The 19,942-nt window shown below is 34.4% G+C and overlaps 4 protein-coding genes across 6 annotated transcripts; 1 reads left to right on the forward strand and 3 right to left on the reverse strand.

Annotated features, from left to right (window-relative positions):
• Positions 1 to 2,934: 2,934 nt before the first annotated feature.
• Positions 2,935 to 4,590, forward strand: LOC116349690. Its single transcript, XM_031781236.1, has 2 exons — positions 2,935 to 3,194; positions 3,281 to 4,590. The coding sequence occupies exon 2, from the start codon at positions 3,310 to 3,312 to the stop codon at positions 4,588 to 4,590; it is 1,281 nt and encodes a 426-aa protein (XP_031637096.1). The 5' UTR covers positions 2,935 to 3,194; positions 3,281 to 3,309.
• An 8,586-nt stretch (positions 4,591 to 13,176) lies between these two features.
• On the reverse strand, positions 13,177 to 14,974 carry LOC116349743. 2 transcript variants are annotated; one of them, XM_031781318.1, is made up of 3 exons: positions 14,788 to 14,974; positions 14,594 to 14,676; positions 13,177 to 14,522 (listed from the first exon to the last, which is right to left on the reverse strand). In XM_031781318.1, the coding sequence occupies exon 3, from the start codon at positions 14,482 to 14,484 to the stop codon at positions 13,303 to 13,305; it is 1,182 nt and encodes a 393-aa protein (XP_031637178.1). In that variant the 5' UTR covers positions 14,485 to 14,522; positions 14,594 to 14,676; positions 14,788 to 14,974; the 3' UTR covers positions 13,177 to 13,302. The 2 variants fall into 2 exon arrangements, with proteins under 2 accessions (XP_031637178.1, XP_031637179.1); XM_031781319.1 differs by having other exon boundaries at positions 14,594 to 14,679.
• A 782-nt stretch (positions 14,975 to 15,756) lies between these two features.
• LOC116349750 lies at positions 15,757 to 16,991 on the reverse strand. The gene is made up of 2 exons (XM_031781331.1): positions 16,682 to 16,991; positions 15,757 to 16,607 (listed from the first exon to the last, which is right to left on the reverse strand). The coding sequence occupies exon 2, from the start codon at positions 16,566 to 16,568 to the stop codon at positions 15,882 to 15,884; it is 687 nt and encodes a 228-aa protein (XP_031637191.1). The 5' UTR covers positions 16,569 to 16,607; positions 16,682 to 16,991; the 3' UTR covers positions 15,757 to 15,881.
• A 1,240-nt stretch (positions 16,992 to 18,231) lies between these two features.
• Positions 18,232 to 19,626, reverse strand: LOC116349761. 2 transcript variants are annotated; one of them, XM_031781345.1, is made up of 3 exons: positions 19,432 to 19,626; positions 19,288 to 19,376; positions 18,232 to 19,218 (listed from the first exon to the last, which is right to left on the reverse strand). In XM_031781345.1, exon 3 carries the CDS (start codon positions 19,178 to 19,180, stop codon positions 18,452 to 18,454), a length of 729 nt encoding a protein of 242 aa, XP_031637205.1. In that variant the 5' UTR covers positions 19,181 to 19,218; positions 19,288 to 19,376; positions 19,432 to 19,626; the 3' UTR covers positions 18,232 to 18,451. The 2 variants fall into 2 exon arrangements, with proteins under 2 accessions (XP_031637205.1, XP_031637204.1); XM_031781344.1 differs by having other exon boundaries at positions 19,288 to 19,626.
• Between the last annotated feature and the right edge of the window lie 316 nt (positions 19,627 to 19,942).

The raw sequence follows: 19,942 nt of genomic DNA on the forward strand, positions 1-19,942 counted from the left end.
CAAGTAAAATTGAATTCATTTTTCCGCTTCGAAGTATTATAAAAATCTCTCTGTATACGGCACGGATGGAATGTGATAAATTAGAGATGTCTGAACCTTCTTATATATACCATTCACTTTGCGTCAATGGCACGACGTAGTTTCCACGTACATAGAGCGAGCGCGTGTTTACATTTTATTCTTATGTCTATGAAATTATTAATTTCACATTTCTTTAACCCCAAAAATAAGTTTGGGGATGAAATGATCCAATAATATTTATTGGCTTTTGGCCAAAAGCGTTCGATTTTTATTAAGTTCCTGGGTACTTCGATTCAATTTTTTTGAAAAGAATGTGTAATTTATTCAACTGTGTAGTACACAGTGTGTACTGTGAAGGTTAATTGGTCTTAACCTTCTTCAAGCGTACCATGACTTTTTCACGTGCATGTGTAGTTTTTTTTTTCACTCAAACCGTCTGCAGTTCCACACGCTTATTTTGTGAAATAATAGGTGATTATTATTTATTTGGTATAACTCACTCATGAGAAACCAAAGAACACGCGCGACGTTAGAGCTTGTTAATCGGCTGATGTAAGAAACTCCCTTATGAAAATATTTTTACTGAACGCTAATCAGCTAGCTTATTTATTATTTTCAGAGCAATTTTGGACAAAAGCAAGTCGATCATTCCAGTTATTGTTCATATTTGCATTCCTCGACTGATTGATTTATGGAACACGGCCATCTTCAAAAAACATAAAACCATCAACATAATTATGTTCCGCTTTCCAAATTCCGTTTTTTCAAACAGCAGGTGATAATGAGATAAATACAATATTTCAGTAACAAGTATACAGTTTCATTCACCGTCTTGAAGTTTTTTAGCTTTAAACTTCTTTGTTATTTTATCATGAGCCAGAGAACTCAACTTTCTTCATCAGAACAGAATCCGGTATTTATAATGTACAATTCAACATTTTACCAGTAAAATTTTACACAGAGATTTTGAAAAACAATGAAACGAGGACGAAATCAACAACCAAATAACAGTTCAAAGCGGTCCAAAAATGAAGATTTTCGATCGCAATTGGAAATTGACAAACGTAAGTGTTTTTTCTGGATTTTATGTTTCTTTGCTTGTCGCGAAAACTACCGCCGTGACTTTATTTGAGGTTATCATTTTAGTGTCAGCATCAGAACTAAATGCCATCATATCAAAGCAACACCAAGACGAACAGAATGGTCCATTGCAAATGGAAAAAGTTCTTCATGATTGCTTGGAGGCAATTTTCCAATACTTGGACTTGAAGGATTTGCACAACATAGCCGAAGCAGATGAACGCTTTGTTCCAGTGGTTCGATCGGTATTTTCACAACGATATCGAAACAAACGTGTGGTCTTGAATCTTATTGATATTCCTGTCATTGTCAAACGATAGCATCGAAATACCAAAAGACGTGTTGCCGTCTCATTCTTCGAACACTTTGGCCCAGCAATTTTGAAGCTGCAAATCATTGGTATGAATCGACACGTTGAAATTGAAAAATCATTGCTAAAACATTGCAACAAATCGATTGTTGATTTGAAGCTTGAATCGTGCACATCAAGTTTCAAAAGTATCAAGAAACCATTCGAAAATGTCGAAAAACTCGTGATGATCGACAGTTCGATGATGTCACCATCGTTGAATAAGAGGTTTCCCAATATGGTCCAACTACAATTGATATTGAAGTCGTCTCAACCGCAGTTTTCAGCAGCACACTTTCCAAAGATGGACAATTTATACGTTTGTGATTTTAAAATGACGATTCGAGAGCGAACCATTGAGAAAATGCTGCGACTCAATCCACAATTGCAGTTTTTACGTCTGGAGCGTGTTTACAACCCAGAATGTGTTCGAGTAGTAAGTGAATGTTTGGCACATTTGAAGTATCTCAACCTAACAGTGCCAGAAGATCGATTCCAGAGCTTTGGTGACCAAAAGATTCATTTCGACAATGTCAAGACATTTATCTTAAGCCCCCGGTGCTATACAAATGTAAAGTTTGTCTTAAATATGCCATTTGTATTCCCAAAACTTCAATCACTATGGTTGGGCCATGTAGTCAGTGGCTTTGGTGGCTTCAATGCTCAAACTTTGGACTTCATCAAACAAAACAAGAAACTCACCGTGTTGGCTTTATTTGCCAATGCTATCAAATATTACGATTTGATGACGATTTTGCACTCTCTGCCAGATCTTGCAAGTTTTCTTTTTAGATCAACTCCATTCACTTCAGAAGAACTAATTCAGTTGCTGTCTGAGTGCCATAATTTGAACATCAAGGTTTTGAAACTCATATTTCCCAACGAAATCGGTAAATTTGGGATAGTAGAAACAGCAACGACGAAAATGAAAAATAAATGGAATGTCATATCGGTTAAAGTCAGAAGCGATCCATGCATTTTATATTGTTTTGTTGTGAAGAATGTTTTTAGCTGCGCTCAATGTTTACTTAAGCATATTTCCTGCTTCAATGAATTGTCCTGTTCTCTTTTGGCTTTTGATTACGGTAAACTCCGTTGTACAATTCAGCGCATAATGTTTCGAACCAGCTCAATGGATCGGAAACTCAAAACATTAAACAATGGATTCTCAGAGCGAAATGTGCATGACAACAATAGAGCTCCACAGCATTCGGCACGTACATTATACAGCTTACAAGAGGGAGAAAACGTAGAAAAAAATCAAGCGAAAAAGAAAGGTTTATCAACGAAAAATGAGTGAATCGGGGTGAATAGGTGAAATCCTACATTTTATCAAACCCAGGTTCAAACTAATGAAAATTCCATTGCACACATTCAAGCTTCCATTTTCATTTAGATACTGACACTGGTTTTGCTTCATTTTATGTGAAATATTCTGTTTTAAATTCAAAGCATAAAATACCTTCAAACACCAACACTCACACAGTTAATTGGCGCGCAAACAAAATATCGATTCAGAGGGCGTTACTGTGCCGATTTTTCAACATTCGAGGTTGTCACGTTCATTTGTGTTGTATCATTTATTCTACAAACGTTTAACATCAACACATTATCCGTCATCCGTCAGAAAGGAAAGCAAATTCAATTGTTTTTGTACGACTCAATACTTCGACAGAAAAATTGCTCAGAGACTTCAGAATAGCGTCCAATTTGTCCAGAACAGCGTCCAATTTGATCAGTAATCGTATGTATCTCTTAACAATTTTCCTTGTCAAATATTTGTGCATGTTGCCTGAAGCTATATATCTTCTGATTTCCCTTGATTTTCAGCAGTGCAATCTGAATCAGCACAAACAACAATGGCAACAATCCCAGCATCTGATCTAAATGCCATGATAGCAAAGGAACGAGCAGAGGAACATAATGGTCCATTGCAATTGGTACACGTTATCAACGAATGCTTGGAGATCATTTTCCAGTACTTAAATTTGGTTGATATGTACAACATGGCTGAATCAGATGAACGTTTCATCCCTGCACTTCAATCGGCATTTTCGCAGCGTTTCGAAAACAAGCGAATTGTTTGGAAATTTTTGCCGGCTAAAAATCGGAAGAATTTTATTGAAATTCCAAAAAAACTGTCGGCTGCCACATTCTTCAAACACTTTGGATCAAAAATTTTGAAACTCGGCATCGTGGGCATGAATGGTAGAGACGCAGAGAATGGCGAGGAATCAATGTTGAGACATTGTGCAAATTCGATTATTGATTTGGAACTACAAAAGTGTGGTTTGGGTCGTCATGCTATCGACCAACCATTCGTGAAAGTTAAACAGCTTCTGATTGAGGAATGTTGTTTGGGTCCAAATTTTTCACAATGGTTCCCAAATGTGGCTAATCTCACGTTGAACCACACACATTTTGTGCAATACAACTCTTTTGAGGTGCATTTTCCGGAATTGACTGCGTTGAAAATTGATGAATTGGAGGCAACAATGATGCCATCATCAACCATTTCAAAAATGCTGCAACGCAACCCACAACTGATGCACTTGAAATTGTATTGCGATTACAATGCGGATGTGATCAAGTCTGCGAGTGAATGTTTGTCAGATCTGGAAGTACTGAAGCTTGACCTATCTGAAGATCAATTCGAACACAGCTTTGACGATCAAAATTTTCTGTTTGTAAATGTCAAGCAGTTGACGCTATCGTACGGCGATAACTTTATTACGAACATTCCATTGACTTTCCGAAAACTTGAAAAATTGCGTCTTTACAAATGGGATGGTGTCAATGATCGAGTTTTAAATTTTATCAACGAAAACCAGTCGATCAAAGAATTGCAGTTTGCAGATACCGATGAAATATACAACGATTTGGTAATGGTTATCCAATCTCTGCCAAATCTTATGGCATTGACCATTGATGCATCCACATTCACATCGGATGAATTGGTACAGTTACTGTTTGATTGTGCCAAGTGGAAAATTACGCAATTGCGGATCCGATTTGGAGAGCATTCACAAAGCCAAGAGTTTCGATCGAAAGCCGCCAGAAAGAACAACATAAAATGGACTGTCAAAGCTGTTCGTTACAGTTATTATCCAGTTTTTGGACTACACTTTAACAAGGTCTGAACTATGAAAACGATAAAAATAAGTCGATTAAATCACATAATGTGATTCACATTCATTGTTCGGCATCACCGAATTTTAGTGGAATTTCATATTTGGACTTAAATTAGCTTTTTAAGAAGAACAAAAAATCAAATGTTTTCACAGCTACACGAATAAAATGTTTTCCCTTCATTTATTATTGGATAAAATCGACCCATTTTTATTATTTTCTTCCATTTTATTTCTAGCTCAAAGTTGATCTATATCTATAATCAACACATTTTCCGCTCTTTTTACGCTCCGTTGTAGACTTCCGAGAATATTTTTTTCCAACAATTTTATGAAAAATGTCCTTTGTAAGAATCATATGCATAAATTCACTGTAAATATTCAAATTAGAACATTAAGAGATGTAATATAACATAAACGAAAAATTATGAACATGTAATATTCTTCCAGAACCAAATATTCATATCATCAGCATGTTTACGCCTGAGTTTAGAGTTTTTTTATTGAATCAAAAATATATTCCATAACTCACCATATCCAAGCTTTCACTAAAGCATTAAACAGAGACAACAACCACATTTTCTTTACATGGGTTTGCGTTGTTTTCATCGTTTGATCAAACATATAATATTAAAATACATTTCCTACACTAAAGCTGCGGAAAATTAATAAAACAGAAGACATTCCAAATTAAATACAAAACAAATGAATTCGATTAAAACCGTTGACTGTTTCAATTAAAAAATGTGCACACAATTCACATTTTCGCCGCAAATCAAGCGAAATCGATTTTCGTGGTTATTAACGCATACGTTCACGTACTCAGAAGTATGAAAAAAGCGCGCCAAAAATTTCTATATGAAATTACCATTGCAAATAGACTCATCGGCTGACATGTGTAATAGCCGAAATTCACACAGAAATCATCAATATACGCTTTCACATACTGGCCACACACAGCTGTTGATATTGCATGTATGTGTACAAAACCGCAAACGGTTCGTATGTGTGAGTATACATTTTATTATAGCGGGTGATGAATAAAAGAGACATACATCGCATTGTCATTCATGTTTCATTCTTGTTAGAACATGCATAGTAACGTGTTCGACTGCATTTTATTTTGGTGTTAATTATTTGTTATGCTACCTAATCAAAGCCACTATCTTCAGTTTTAAATTAAAAAATACCGTTCCCAATGAAATAGAAGACCATCGCCTTTAAAGTGCCTAGTAAAAATTCTTCAAATTTAACACGAGAAAGAAAAAGAAGAAAAAGAGCGAGACAGAGAAAAAGAGAGAGAGCATAGGGTTGAGTAAGTTAAAAAGAGTCGATATCTTGTATTCCGCTTGAGATTTCGTCATTTATAAGCACAGCTATTTTAAATTTATTATGTCAAAATTGCGTATATTTTCGATAACTTAATGAACACTAAAATAGCTGTGGCAAAATCAATCACATATTTCCAATCATTTAATTGCAGTCATTGTATGAAAAGTGGATGGTTTTTTTTATCATCAAAGAATAAGACGGTAATATTTTGATTTCGAATGTTCTGAATTACGTGTCTGAATTGGCTAATTTTCTTCTTCACAATAGAAGCATATCACATTTGGATTTGGATGCAAGCGTATTACTATTGAAACTTGGGAGCTTCATTAAATCACAAGTAAGTTTTTTCATCGAAAATGGAAAGTTTTTTGAATAAAACAAAACACAAATGGAATGCAAGTGTCACATAGATAGCCGAAGCGTAAAATGTGTGAAAAAGAATAACCCATATAGTTTGTCAATGGCGGTATTGTGTGGAGTTCTTCGGAGATGGCATACAAAAGCTGTGTGTACGATTACAACAGCAATATTTGCTGTGCATACATTTATTTTGTTCAAACGAACATAATAGTAACCGCGCACAACTGGATACACGCCAAGTTACTTATCATCTCTGTGTAAGAACGATACACATAGAAATGCTGTTGCGCTCGTACACACAGCGTTTGTATGACATCTTCGCTGAACTCCTCACAGTACCTCCATCGACAAAATTTCGCCGCCAATGAATTATATGGGAAGAGAGGAGATACGGTGAAAAAAAAACAATTCAAAACATATCTTGTTTTTATATATGTATATGTAACTAGAATGATTCGTAAAACAAAGTTCAACTGGCTCGTGCCGAACGAAATGATATGACGATGTTACTTAATGCACGAACATGTGTTGAGTTGTTTTTTACACGCAAATTCGTGTTTGCCTCATTCTCTTACTCTTCATCTCTATTCGCTGTGGGAATATACGAATACGCAAACAACGAATTGAAGAATTCGTTGTAGAAACGGAGACTTGATGTCTGAGAAATACGTGTCGTCATTATATGGGTAATTAATAAGTGTCAATGCAGTGATTGCACGAAGTAATTCCATTGTACGGCCAGTGTGTGATATATGGGTACATGGATTTTCATATGGCATTTATTTGAAATAGTTTAGGTTGTTTATTTAAATAATTTTTAATAAAATATATTCAGATTCAGAAGCAAATACAATGTTTTATACATTTATTGCTTTCTCACTTTGTATAAGACGAATATGATTTGGATTTTAAGAACGAAAGCTCGTAAATTATTACTTTGAATGGTCTGATGCTGCGACGCGGCTGCGTGAATAGTAAAAGATGACAGAAAACACTTCAAATACATTTCAAGTACGTGGAGATACGTTTCGCTTCGAATATATTTTGATTCAGCGACGAATCGCTTCGAATGCATTTATTGCGGTAGGTGGTGGGAATAAATAAACGCCCAGTATATAATTAGCGAAAAAAAAGAGTCGCATTCAAGAATTGGCGAATGATAGAGCTGTATAATGTATTATTAATTCATCGCCTCCCATCATTTTCACGCGCATGATCACCACAGACATTAAATTGAGATATTTTCAGCCAGCTGGAAAGCGATTGTAACACTTGTTATAAATCACTTCTATGGTTTTCACTCCATTTTAGCACCACACCCTGAAAATATCTCAATTTAATGTCGGTGATATTTCATACAACCTCAAATGCAATTCTTCTCATGTGGCAGAATTTTGAGGTTGCATGAAATGACTTACGACCGATGTGTAACATATAAATGGCATGACCAAATTGAATGGTATAGCAAATGTTTATAAAACTACATTTTTGTACAGGTGAATACAAATTTTATTGAAATAACTAACGGCCATCCGCTGACGGTAATTTCTTGGCCGGCACCAAGGTCTTGTTTGAATTGAAATTATTATAATTTATGCCACGACTATCACCATCTCCGAATGACGAATTACCAAAACTTGGATGAAGTGTAAATGTATTTCGGGCCGAAAAGTATATGCTGAATTTTCCCGGTTTAAAAGATGCGCAATTTTCTGAATTCAAATGAAATGGCGTTCCACTATAATCATTTGCTTCAAACTCTCGGTTTTTTGAATTTTCTGTTAATTTCTTTGTTTCTTTCAAAACTTTTGCTAACCTCCTTGCTTTCTTCGAATCTCTCGTTGGTCGCTGTCCTCTCTTGTTTCTTGTTTCATCTTTCTTGTTTCATCTTTTTTGCAAAACTCTTCAGTTTTTCAGTTGACGAATCGTGCATGATATCGTAATTTCGTTTGATAGAACCATTTTTATGCATTTTACGAAAATTATTTTTTGAACTTTTAAAATGAGCTTAAGTTTGGATTTTTAAAGTTTTAGTTCACTGTAATTTGGGTTTAATACTGAGTGAAGAATAAAAAAAAAATGGTCGAATTAAATATTTTCGTCACCGTTGTCTAATTTGATACTTCTATTGAATTCTGAATCTTTTTTCGGATTGAAAATATTGGAAAAACATTTATTCGATTAGAATGTGTACTATGATAAGACTTGAAATCAGAGAACGGAGTTATGATTCAAACTTCGTTCAAACAACCAGATATCAAGCACAAAGTTTTCAGCAGAAGGCCCAAAGCCGCACCAGTACTGACATTTATATTACGGTAGGTCAGTTAATGAACGACTCACGCACACTTACGCTCATATACATGTGTACTATTCGGCTTTCTCTCATCGTCTCTTTTCACATTTCAACGCGCATGACCTAATACAAGCGAAACTGTCTTAAACTCACATAAGAAATAATGTGTGGAAATCAGTGGAAATATTATGAACGGTATATTTAGCATTTAAAATGAGTTTCGCCAATAAAAGGGCCATGAATTCAGAGAGTAATAAGAAATGAATTGAAACAACGATTTTTTCCAATTTGTAAATCACTTTTTTATAATTTCATTGAAATGATGAAGATTTTATATGAATGAACCAGAATCGGAACTGGTAACACTTATGTCATCATATCCATCCCGTCTGTATGATCCCGATGGTTTATTAAACGTTGAAAGTGCGAAAGCAACCTTATGCTTGCCACCATTTCCGTATGGTCTTAGTGATTTGTTATACGATTTTGGTGATCCATGGCGCTGTTCATTTGAAGCGAAAGTTACGTTACGTTTTCCAACATTTCCACCATTTTCATATGGTCCCGATGACTGGTTGAACGATTGTCCATAATACGGTCCATTCAGAGCGAAACCGTTTCGCTTGTCACCTTAACCAACGCCATTACCGTAAGGTCCCGGGGATCTATTAAACGATTGAGGTAACCCGAAGCGCGATTTATTCGAAGCATTTCTAGTGTCACCATAGGAACCTTGCCCATAAAGCACCGGCGGTGATCTATTAAATGTATGCGGTGATCCGTGGCGCGACTTATTTGAACCAGTGCCATATGCATTTCCGTGTGGTCTCGATTTTTCTCCGTACATTTTTGATTGACAATTTTAAATTTTAAGCAGTGATTAATTTAAAATTTTGATTTCACTTGAACTCAAGTGAGTTTTTTTTAATTCTGTTACCACTTTCGAACCGAATTGATTCGCTGAAATTTTAATACTGACAATTTAAAAATAGGAATAGACATTTTATATTTTTCGTTACCAGTGTCTACTTCGATACTTCAGTTTTTTTTTTGAATCAAAAATGTCAAGGAAAAATTTGAATAATGTAAACTAACGATTTGAAATCAGTAGCAAGCGAATTGCTGTTTTGATCTTGAAGTTTTTTCCCTCCTTTAAATCACAATTTGGTTGCAATTTTTTAATCAATAATTCCAATGATCGACTTTTATGTTAGTTAGTTATTTCTCACGGTTTCATGAATAGCATTCAAACTCTATCCTGCTCTATAAAAGAAGACGTATTTTATACACTTTTCAGCTGTCGATTGCGCGTAACTGGTGAAGGACACAAATGTCTTTGGCAAAGTACTTGCCACAAATTACCAGTTTGGCACGATCATCGGCTGAAAAATACCATCCAGGTTTTTCAGTCGATAAAAGTATACACGGGGATTCATTTCCCACAAGAGGTGTGTGGTAACACATACAAGTGGCTCACGATCACGGAGTGCGAATATCGGAATAATTTAAACAAAAGTATATTTTAGACCGAATTTCAGTTCGATTTTTTTTTAAATGGAGTGAAGATTTTTATATAAACTTGAAATTATCAGGTAAGTAACATCGAAATTAATTTGAGTGACTTTGAAGCTGGAAAGTAAACACTGAAGATTATCAAAGGTAAATAATGCAAATCCGAATTATTTACTCCACGTCAAATTTCAAACGATATTGATTTCAATGTATGTTCAGTGTGTAATGTGCGTAATGGTTAGTATGTAATACGTGATTATTACCAAACAATGTTATTTTACTTCAATTTTTGTTTCAATTTTCGTCTCAATTTTTGTCTCAATTTTCGTTCATTGACCGTCGTTCGTTTATATTTTTTCGCAGAAAGTGTTGACGGAAGTCGAACAAAAAAATGGCCGAATCAACTAATGACACCCTGGAGACAGCATTCACTACTGTGCTTGGTGACACCACCCAACCCGATAAAAACGAAGAGAACCCAATCAACGGTGCTGTTGATGCAACTTCTGAAAACAAATTTGATGAACTACCTGCAGACGTTCTATTCAGTATTTTTGAATATTTGCCGTTAAACTGCTTGTTATCTCTCCTTAGAACATCTACTCGGTTGCATGTCGTTGTAAGCGTTTTTCTACGGCGCATCTGCAAACGGCAAATGATGTCAGTGAAACTGACAAAAAAAGAAGTCATCACAAATTCAAAGATTCCTTTGGATTGTATTCGGCAAATAACAATCTTCGGGAGTGCTAAACGTTTGTTTCGTTATGTTTCAAACAGTTCACAATTACAACATGTTATTTTTAGAAATTTATTACCGGTGAAAGCCAAACCAGGATTAAATGTAATTGAGTGCATGGTGGAACCTCTGAAAAACATTCACACTGTTGAGTTTATCGTCCATCAATTTCGCGGTGAAATTATTGACCAGCTTTTAATGTGTTGCACAAGCATGGTTAATCTAATTATCACCGCAAATTCGACAAAAGGGAGCCCGTCGACTTTCTATAGAAACATATACCCTTCACTCAAAAAGATTCAGTGGGACGAAGGTTTCAATGGCAAGGAAGAAGAACTTTTAATTCTTTTGAAACGAAATCCAACCATAGAGAATTTTCAAATTTCCCGAAATTTAATACAAGCTATTAATTTCATATATCAAAACAGTCTTGTTCTGAACGAGTTGAGCTTCCATATAAAAAAGACAGAAAATTTTACCGAAATTGTTAAAAAAATGATTTTTTTGTATGAAAATGGACATTTTCGGCAGCTGGAATTGAAATTCGAGAGCGGAATCATTCTCGAAAATTCCATCAATGATATCAGATCTCTCAACGGTCTAAGTAGTATTCATTTCAACGGTAAATACTTCGACTCCATTGGAGTATTAAGAAATCTGAAGATGCTACACATCAACAGCATGGAAGGTGGAATAGAGGCAGCCAATCAACTTCGCTCTTTGCAAAAATTAAGTATTAAAACAGCCAAATTCAATGATATCGAACCTTTTATTTGTCATTGTGCCGATTTGAGGGAAATTATAATTGATCATGTGGATGGCGGAGAGGTTGTAAATATCAACACTCTTAATCAACATCGCATAGCACTTCCTGGTGCAACGCCTGTAAAATTATTCTTGGAAGAATGGGCATTTCTTGATGCTTATAAGTCAATTCAGAAAGACAGCAGATTCATGAATTTGATTGAAATTCGCCGAGCCGACTCATATTGTGACTTCCGTTAAAAAAAAAATCATTAATACAATAGATCTGAAAATATTTCGAGAGCAAATACGGAGCCTGACTGTAATTTTCCTAATAAAGCACAATTTCACAGAAGGAATGCATGAATGATCATTTGATTTAAAAGTGATGAAAGAGCAAATTGCAAGAAATACAAAAAATGCGTGAAAAAAACCTTTTGGGGACTTTTACAGTGACATTTTTTACAGAGAAAAACTAAAAGTAATCATTTTTATCACGAATCTAGAAAGCATGGAAAACGTTAATTATTTATTAAATTTTGAACAATTTTTACCAAAGTGCCATTGATAGAAAAAATGTGCTGAAAAAGTGGATCTAAAATTAAAATTAAAATTAAAATTTAAGAATCTAAATAAATAAAACATTACAAATTTGTTTGGCTATAAGCAGAATGATTTTAAATTTTGTTGAAAAAAGGGACAATATAGAACAAATTGTAGTAATGACAACAGAATTTCACTTCGCTTTAATTCTCACCCATCCGATTTATTTTTTTGATATGAGTTTTTTATTCGTAGAAAAAAACTGAGAAAAAAACATGTCCAATAGTTTTAGTAGTCGGTAGCTTCCACTAATTTTTCTTTTCATATTTATTGTTTGTGAAATAATTTTCCAATTTTTTTATTTTTTTAACGTCAAAACACAAATTAATTATCCGGCTAGTCATCAGTCATCATTTTTTATTTGTTAAATTTCATATAAAAACGCTATATTTAATTGGCATTTTAAAACCGGCTGATATCATTTATGTATACGTTTATTAACATATGTTCACATTTGAAATAATGTTTTGGCATATTTTGGCACATGAAAAATTAAACGGAATTTATATTGCGAATTTTTTGTTACACATTTTTCGTGAAATTTAATTTTATTAAAAATTAAAATATAAGAAACAAGTATCACAAATTGAATGCGCTGTTTTAAACTGTAAAATTAATGCCTTCTTTAAATTCTTAATGAGCCTTAAATCAAACATTCAAAATTCTATTTCTTAATTCTTTTTAAAATTCGAAACATTTGCGAAATTACATCAAAAGCGTAACATTTTCAAAATCTATCGAATATATGAGTCGATCCGTTCAGATTGTCAGACTTAATGTCATAAGTCATCACAACAGATATTTTTTATCGGAAAAATCCAATGACTTAGGACACAATTGTATTCAAAACCATATTAATTACTTAAGATTTACGCAAAAAAAGTTAATTTTTATAAATTAGAAAAATCAGTTCTGATGACATTATTTTCATCGTTAATCCAAAATAAGACAGTTCAAAAATTACGAAGTTGATTTTTATCAAAAAAAAAAAAAAATATTCAAAAAAATTGTACCGATTCAATAAAGACTAAACTTATCTAAAATTTTACCAAATCAACTGCTTTTTCACTTACTAAATTTTGCTTTTGACCAACAAAAATAATCTTTTTCGATCATTTTTTTCATAGAGCATTTTCAATTTCTAACTCAAAACCAATAGGAGTTCCCCATCGTCTACTTCCACGCTCAATTTCATACGTTTTTCATTTGATTCCATTGACATTTGTGCAGTGGCTCTTTTACTTTCCATTCTATCGTTGGTTCTTGTGGTTTTGGTCATTTCTTTCAGTTTACAGTGATCACAATAGTTGGCCGATGCCGGGCTTGATGTTTGTATGGCTATCTCGTTGGTTTCGATGACTGGCTTTACTGCTCCATGTTGAGACTGGTTAACTTCGTGAATTGCCAATGGTGTAACTTCAATGTCCGGATCCATCGATGAATCTTTGGACAGACACTCAATGCCAATTGTTTCAATTGTTGGCTGAATTGAGTCAACGCCAATTGTTTCAATTGTAGATTCAACACTGATCGGGTCAATTGTTGGTGCTTGAATGCTTGAATCTGGCTCTTTAGATGCACGTTCCGTGTCATTTGGTATCAATTCACATTGAATGGCCACATCCACCGATGTTTTGGTTACTTCTGTCTTTTCCATCTCCGAGTTGCTGCTAATTGTTTCAAACAATGTTGCTAAAACTTCTTTATTTAAGTGTTTTTCGTTCTTGTCTACATACTTATGAACAGCTGTATTCAATTTCAATGCTGAATGTTCCGTATTTGATATATCTACGTCTTTAGCGGCTTGTTTAACCTTATCATGCTGAGTTGGCTGCTCATTGTCATCGTTCGCCAATTGTTCGGCTCCATTTTCAACGACCATTGTTGATTTGGACACTTCTGTCTCCTCTGAGTCACTACTTACTTCAATTGTCATTTCTTCAAGTCTTGAATCTGTCGACTTACTTCCACATTCCATATCATTTTTAGTCAATTCGTTTTGAATGGATTTATTGATTTCTTTTGTCTTCCGAGTGTCTTCGTCTTCTGAATCACTGCTTATTGGTTCAAACATTGATGAATGCGCTGAACGTACTTCGCGTGGAAGACTTTTATTGATGTGTGCACGCTGCAGATGTTTGTTCAATTGTTTCAGTGTCAATTTCGATGAACAAAATTTACATTTATGCAATTCTCGACGACGATCAAAGTATTTATCGATGTAATATTCGTATGGCACATGAACATGCACTTCCGTATGGTGACAGCGAATATTGTCTTCGGGCACAAATGAGTAACATTGCTTACATTTGTAGTATAACATGGTGATAGACTGAAAATACCGCACCGGTACGATTGGATCTAAAATGGTGTGTCAAAGACGATTATTTATTTCCAAATCGTTCAAGTAGAATGCAATCTTTTAGATTTACCTTTTGCCACTCACTAATCGGCCGGATCCGTTAAACTCCCACAATAGAATCGAACAACAACAAAATCGACAGCAATTCAGCTTCTACTAAGAAAGGAGAATAAAAACAATGGTGTAAATTACCTCATTTTATGTTTATGAGAAAAATAAGAGCTACTGTTTCGCCGCAACGATTCAATTAATATTGATACAAACCACTTTGGCACGAGTAGTTAAATCCAACAATTCACAGCAACCATTGATTTTTCCATTAAAACGCACTAATTTTAAGTAATGTTTACAAAAAAAAAAAATGCCAACAAGTGCACTGAAATGAAGTCTTTTCGTTAAATTGTTTGTTCGTTGTCCAATAAATGATGAAATGTCTTGAATAAACGTTGAAACACTGAACGTCAGTACTTTGATGATAGTCAACTTTTTCCCATGTGTCATTATGAAATGTCACTTTGTATAACGAACAGTATCTCTCTTTATCTCAAAACAAAATCAGCTGACAGCTTGCAAGCGAGCGTATTGAAGTTAAAAGCAGTTTTGATTTCATTTTAAATCATTCGAAATTAAGACTTGGAATTGAATGGTGAACGGTTATTATTAGTTTTTATGAAAATGTTGGAGAAAGAGCATTGAACGATGTAATACGGTCACAATACATACGAGGAAACTTACTGAACCATATACCGACTAGATGATAATGGCATTGGTTCAATGATTATGGTGACTTCTTACGATAACAACACGAATGAGTAAACTCTGCAGCTCATCTCTACTGTCTCGTGTATTTCATCATACGTTCAGTTCGTTTTGAATGAATGGGTTAACAAAAGATACTTACCTTTCATAGCTATTGTCGTGTGTTCCCAGTGAGCCACAAGGGGCGATTGTTTCATATTTTTGTATGTGAATAGACGTGATGCTGGCTGCCCAAGCCTGAGAAATCGGATCGACGGCCAAAAAGAGGTTTTTATTATCCGTCCATTGACATCTTTAAGAAAGTCTATTTTCATAGAAAAATCATTACAGAATGACACTAGTGGCTTAAAACTTTCAACATTAATGTCTGTCAATCATTTTAACACAGAAATGATTCACTTTAATTTATTGTCATTACTTTAATTTGCTTGTAACAGTATAGTGAAATTTACATTTTACTTAATCCGACTTATTTATGTCATAAAATTATATAAATATTTTCGCTAATAAAAAAAATTACTTCAAATTCTAGCAAGTGATACTGTGAATGCAAATAATAATACTTCAAACTCATAATCGTTTCTTTAGATCTATTTGTATTAAAAATTCAAAACCAATAACCCAAATCGGTGGTCGCCAACAGTTTCAACCTCTGCACTCAATTCTGGGCACTCTTTCATTGAAGGTGCTTGTGTTTTCTCCAATTCCATTGGATCTGTTTGTGTTTCTTTGTCCGCGGTTATTTTCACTGGTGATTTAGATGCTTCTCTCATCTCAATATTGTCGGTATGTGATTCGATGCTTACAGTGTCAAACAGCTCATCATGGTTGTCCAATACTTTAGTTGAGTTATCATTCGCCAATTGTGTGTCCTTATTGCGAATGACCTGGGTGGGTGAACCTCTCATACTAGGCCGAGGCTCGTCATCCGACAATTGTTTGCGACTATTTTTATTGACCGATTCCGTCGATGTTTTCGCTTTTTTTTTCTTCTTACTAACAGGTTTTTCTTCTGACTCACTACTTATTGCCTCAAATATGGATTCCAACGATTCTTTTTCAAATAAATTTATATTTGGATGTCCGTACTTATAATGTTTTTTGATCTGTTTCTTTGTCAATCGACATGAACAGTAGTCGCATTCGTAGTATGGTTTACGGTAAATAAAGTATTCATTCTTAAAGTCTTCGTAGGGAATATCAGTATGTAATTTCGCATGATGATTTTTTATATCCGATTCGCGCACGAATGAGTAACATCGTCCACATTTGTAACACGCTTCCATGACGATAGACTGTAAGACTGAGTGCTGCTACGATTGGATCTAATCAGAATCAGTGATATGCAATAAAAAACGAATACTTAGACAATTTTAAGTAGACAACGTTTTTGTTTTACCTTCCGACACAGGTCTGTGTCTCTTTGAAATTGGTCGCTTTAAAGTCAGTCCCTTTGAACTCTCGCAAAACACGACAGACAATGCCAATTGAAGTTCTACCAACGAGAATAAATAAGGCGGTGAACTAAATTCACGCTGAATTTTGATGATCATAGAAAAATACACTTGTTTTCAATAATTCTTTTGATAAATGACATCCACTGAAATAAATTCTTTTAGTTTCATTGGAATCTCATTGTCTTTAACTATTCTGAAACAATCGTGAAGTGTTTTTATTCACAACACACCAAAAATATCAAATGCAAACATATTTTTTTAATAAACAACACGACCGAAAAAAAAAAACGCGTTGAATGATAAACAAACCGACAGTTTGCTGTTGTCAAATTCACTGCATTTGTATTGAACATTAAGGCGGGAATCAATCTGTCAAGTGTTGTGTGAAACGTCAATGTGCTGTCTCTTTTATTCTGAATCAAAACAAAAACAGGTGACTACAAACACAGTTCTGTATAATGTGGGGTTATGTTTAATTTGAAAACAAATCGGTTTTCACGTATTGGATTTTTTTTTTGTTTGAATGATTTATTCCAATTGGCTGTGTCCAGATGGTGAATATTATATTTAATGAAAAGAATTTTGAAGAAATTAATGGCAATTAATGCCAACGACAATTTGAAGTACGAGCATGCCAATTTTTCAAGTGTTTTTTATCTTTTGACAGACGTTATACCATTCTATACTACATATAGAAAATCAGCACGAATTATAAAGGGAGACGACACTTTTATCCATAGAGTCTTGATTAATAATTTACGAGTGAAGTTGATTGAATTTTCCACTTCTTCTACTACATTAAGGCAACATTTGATATAGATAAATCAACCATATCTATTCAAATAACCCGTTAGAAAAATATGTCTTGTATGTCAACAATGTTTACATATCGTCTTGTTTGAACGAATTTTGCGAATTAAAGAGAATATATTCAGGTAAATTGACTGTTAGAGTTGTATAGACATGAGAACAACCGAGCCAGAAATCGATTAATCTCCAAAGGTAATGCCGTCGGCACAATGTAGTCAAAAAAAAGTAGCTTGACTCGGAATTTACTTGTGACCTCCAATCCTTCGATCATCAAACCATCCTCTTTTCGGGTTCGAAACATTTATTTAAGATTCTCTTGGTCTAAAATTTCTCTCTCAGCTGGAAGCTGGTCTTTCATACATTTTTTCTACTTTCACAACCTTCAAGTGAAAATATTTCCAGTTTTGGTCCTATCGGTGACTTATGTCAAAATCAAACTTAGTTCAAACAAAATTTCGTTTTTTATTCATCGATACTAATTGGTTTCATTGTGAATGGAAAATTATGTAGAATGCAGTGATATATGGATAAATAGTGAAATTGAATTATTAATTATCAGAAATAGAATTCTATAAAATACACATTTTTTCAGTAAATTGGCAACAAAGTTACGGAGTCAATATATAAGTACCTATCGACTACTTAAAAACTGAATAAAACTTCAATGATTTAGTCAAGGCCTTAAATTATCCACTTAATAGATGTTTCCAAATGTTACTCGTTTTGGAACATTATTTTTCTTATTTATATGTAAGAATTGCTGGAACTGACTATGTATCGAAATGAAATTAATTGAATTTGTTTGGACAGCTTGAGAGCTTAATGCCAGATACATATATATTATTTTACATTTTTTTCATATTTTGTCATAAAGATTTCAATTTTAATCGGTCCAATTCACGCTAATTTAAAACCAATAGAAGTTCTCCATCATCAATTTCTATGCTCAATTGCATACGTTTTTCAGTTGGTTCCATTGATTTTTGTGCTCTTTGGATGTTCATTCTGTTTTCAGTCGCTTCTTCCATTTTACATTGTTCACATTTTTCGACTGATGACGTTTGTGTGGCGATCTCTTTGGTTTCGATGACTGTGCTTACTTCACCATGTTGGGGCTGACCAATGGCCGGATCCACTGATGAATCTTTGGACACACACCCACTGCCAATTGATTCAACGCTGATCGTGTCAATTGTTGGTGCTTGAATGTTTGAATCTGGCTCTTTACATGCACCTTCCGTGTCATTTGGAATCAATTCACATTGAATGGCCACATCCACTGATGTTTTGGTTTCGAATAATTGATCGAATTCTATTTCGGAGTCGCTACTTATTTCAATGGTCGTTGTTGTAATGCCTGAATCCAGCACTTTGAGTGCACGTTCAAACAGCAACGAATTTGGTTTGAACACATGGTTTATGTTGAGGTGTGCACGCTGCAGATGTTTGTTCAATTGTTTCAACGGCAATTTACACGAACAATATTTACACTTATGCAGTTCGCGATGGAAATCAAAGTAATTATCGACGTAATATTCATGGGGTACATTTGGATGCACCTTGGTATGATGTCGGACAATACGTGTTTCGTGAACGAGTGAATAGCATCGTTTACATTTAAAGTACCTCATGGCGGTGAACAAAAAAAGAGCATTGGAGTCACAGAAACCTGAATGGAGGAGACAAATAGTGGTGATTGAATTTTTTTTTAAGTCGATCCTTGGGTTTTTTTCTTTACCAATAGCCACTGATCCCTTCTTCAAAAGTCACTATCGGACCCGTTCAACTCCAACCAATGGTCGGCAAACAACAAAAGCGATTCTGGTTCTGTCAAAGTAAAAAATGGAATAAATACATTGGTGATGTATAAACTATCTCTAACCACTTTGCCACGATTAATTAAATTCAATATTCCACAGCATACACGACACTGGTTTTTCCATCAAAATATAAGCTCTTTTTCAGAAATTCTCTAAAAAAACTGCAATAAGATCTTTTCATTAAATTGTTTGGCAAAAATATGCATCGACGGTGCAATTATTGTTTTAATAATTGAACGTCAAAATACCGTCTAGAAATGGATTGAAAATGAAAATAGCTTAATCGGCAAAAGTGTCAATTACCAAACGTCATTCTGTATGTCTTTTGTTGTTAGTTAAACACAAACGACAGCATGTAAGCGACTTTGTTTATTTTTACAGACATACAGACGCTTTGATTTTATTTATTTTGATGTATTGGTATGTAAGTTTGAAATATGTAGACTAAATAGACCTTTAATATAGCACATTGGTAATGTGAATGACCTTCAACGGCAACTCTCTTTCTATTGACTACTATCATGCTCATACTTTCCGGTCCGTTTTATTATATACTTTACAGTGTTATTTTTG

This window comes from Contarinia nasturtii, unplaced genomic scaffold (genome assembly GCF_009176525.2).
Source record: "Contarinia nasturtii isolate CC-2019 unplaced genomic scaffold, AAFC_CNas_1.1 Cnas_scaffold_3116, whole genome shotgun sequence".
NCBI lineage: Eukaryota > Metazoa > Arthropoda > Insecta > Diptera > Cecidomyiidae > Contarinia > Contarinia nasturtii.

Coding starts and splice junctions, on each gene's coding strand:
- LOC116349690 (XM_031781236.1), top strand. CDS start 3,310: ATGGCAACAATCCCAGCATCTGATCTAAATGCCATGATAGCAAAGGAA.
- LOC116349743 (XM_031781318.1), bottom strand. CDS start 14,484: ATGTTATACTACAAATGTAAGCAATGTTACTCATTTGTGCCCGAAGAC.
- LOC116349750 (XM_031781331.1), bottom strand. CDS start 16,568: ATGGAAGCGTGTTACAAATGTGGACGATGTTACTCATTCGTGCGCGAA.
- LOC116349761 (XM_031781345.1), bottom strand. CDS start 19,180: ATGAGGTACTTTAAATGTAAACGATGCTATTCACTCGTTCACGAAACA.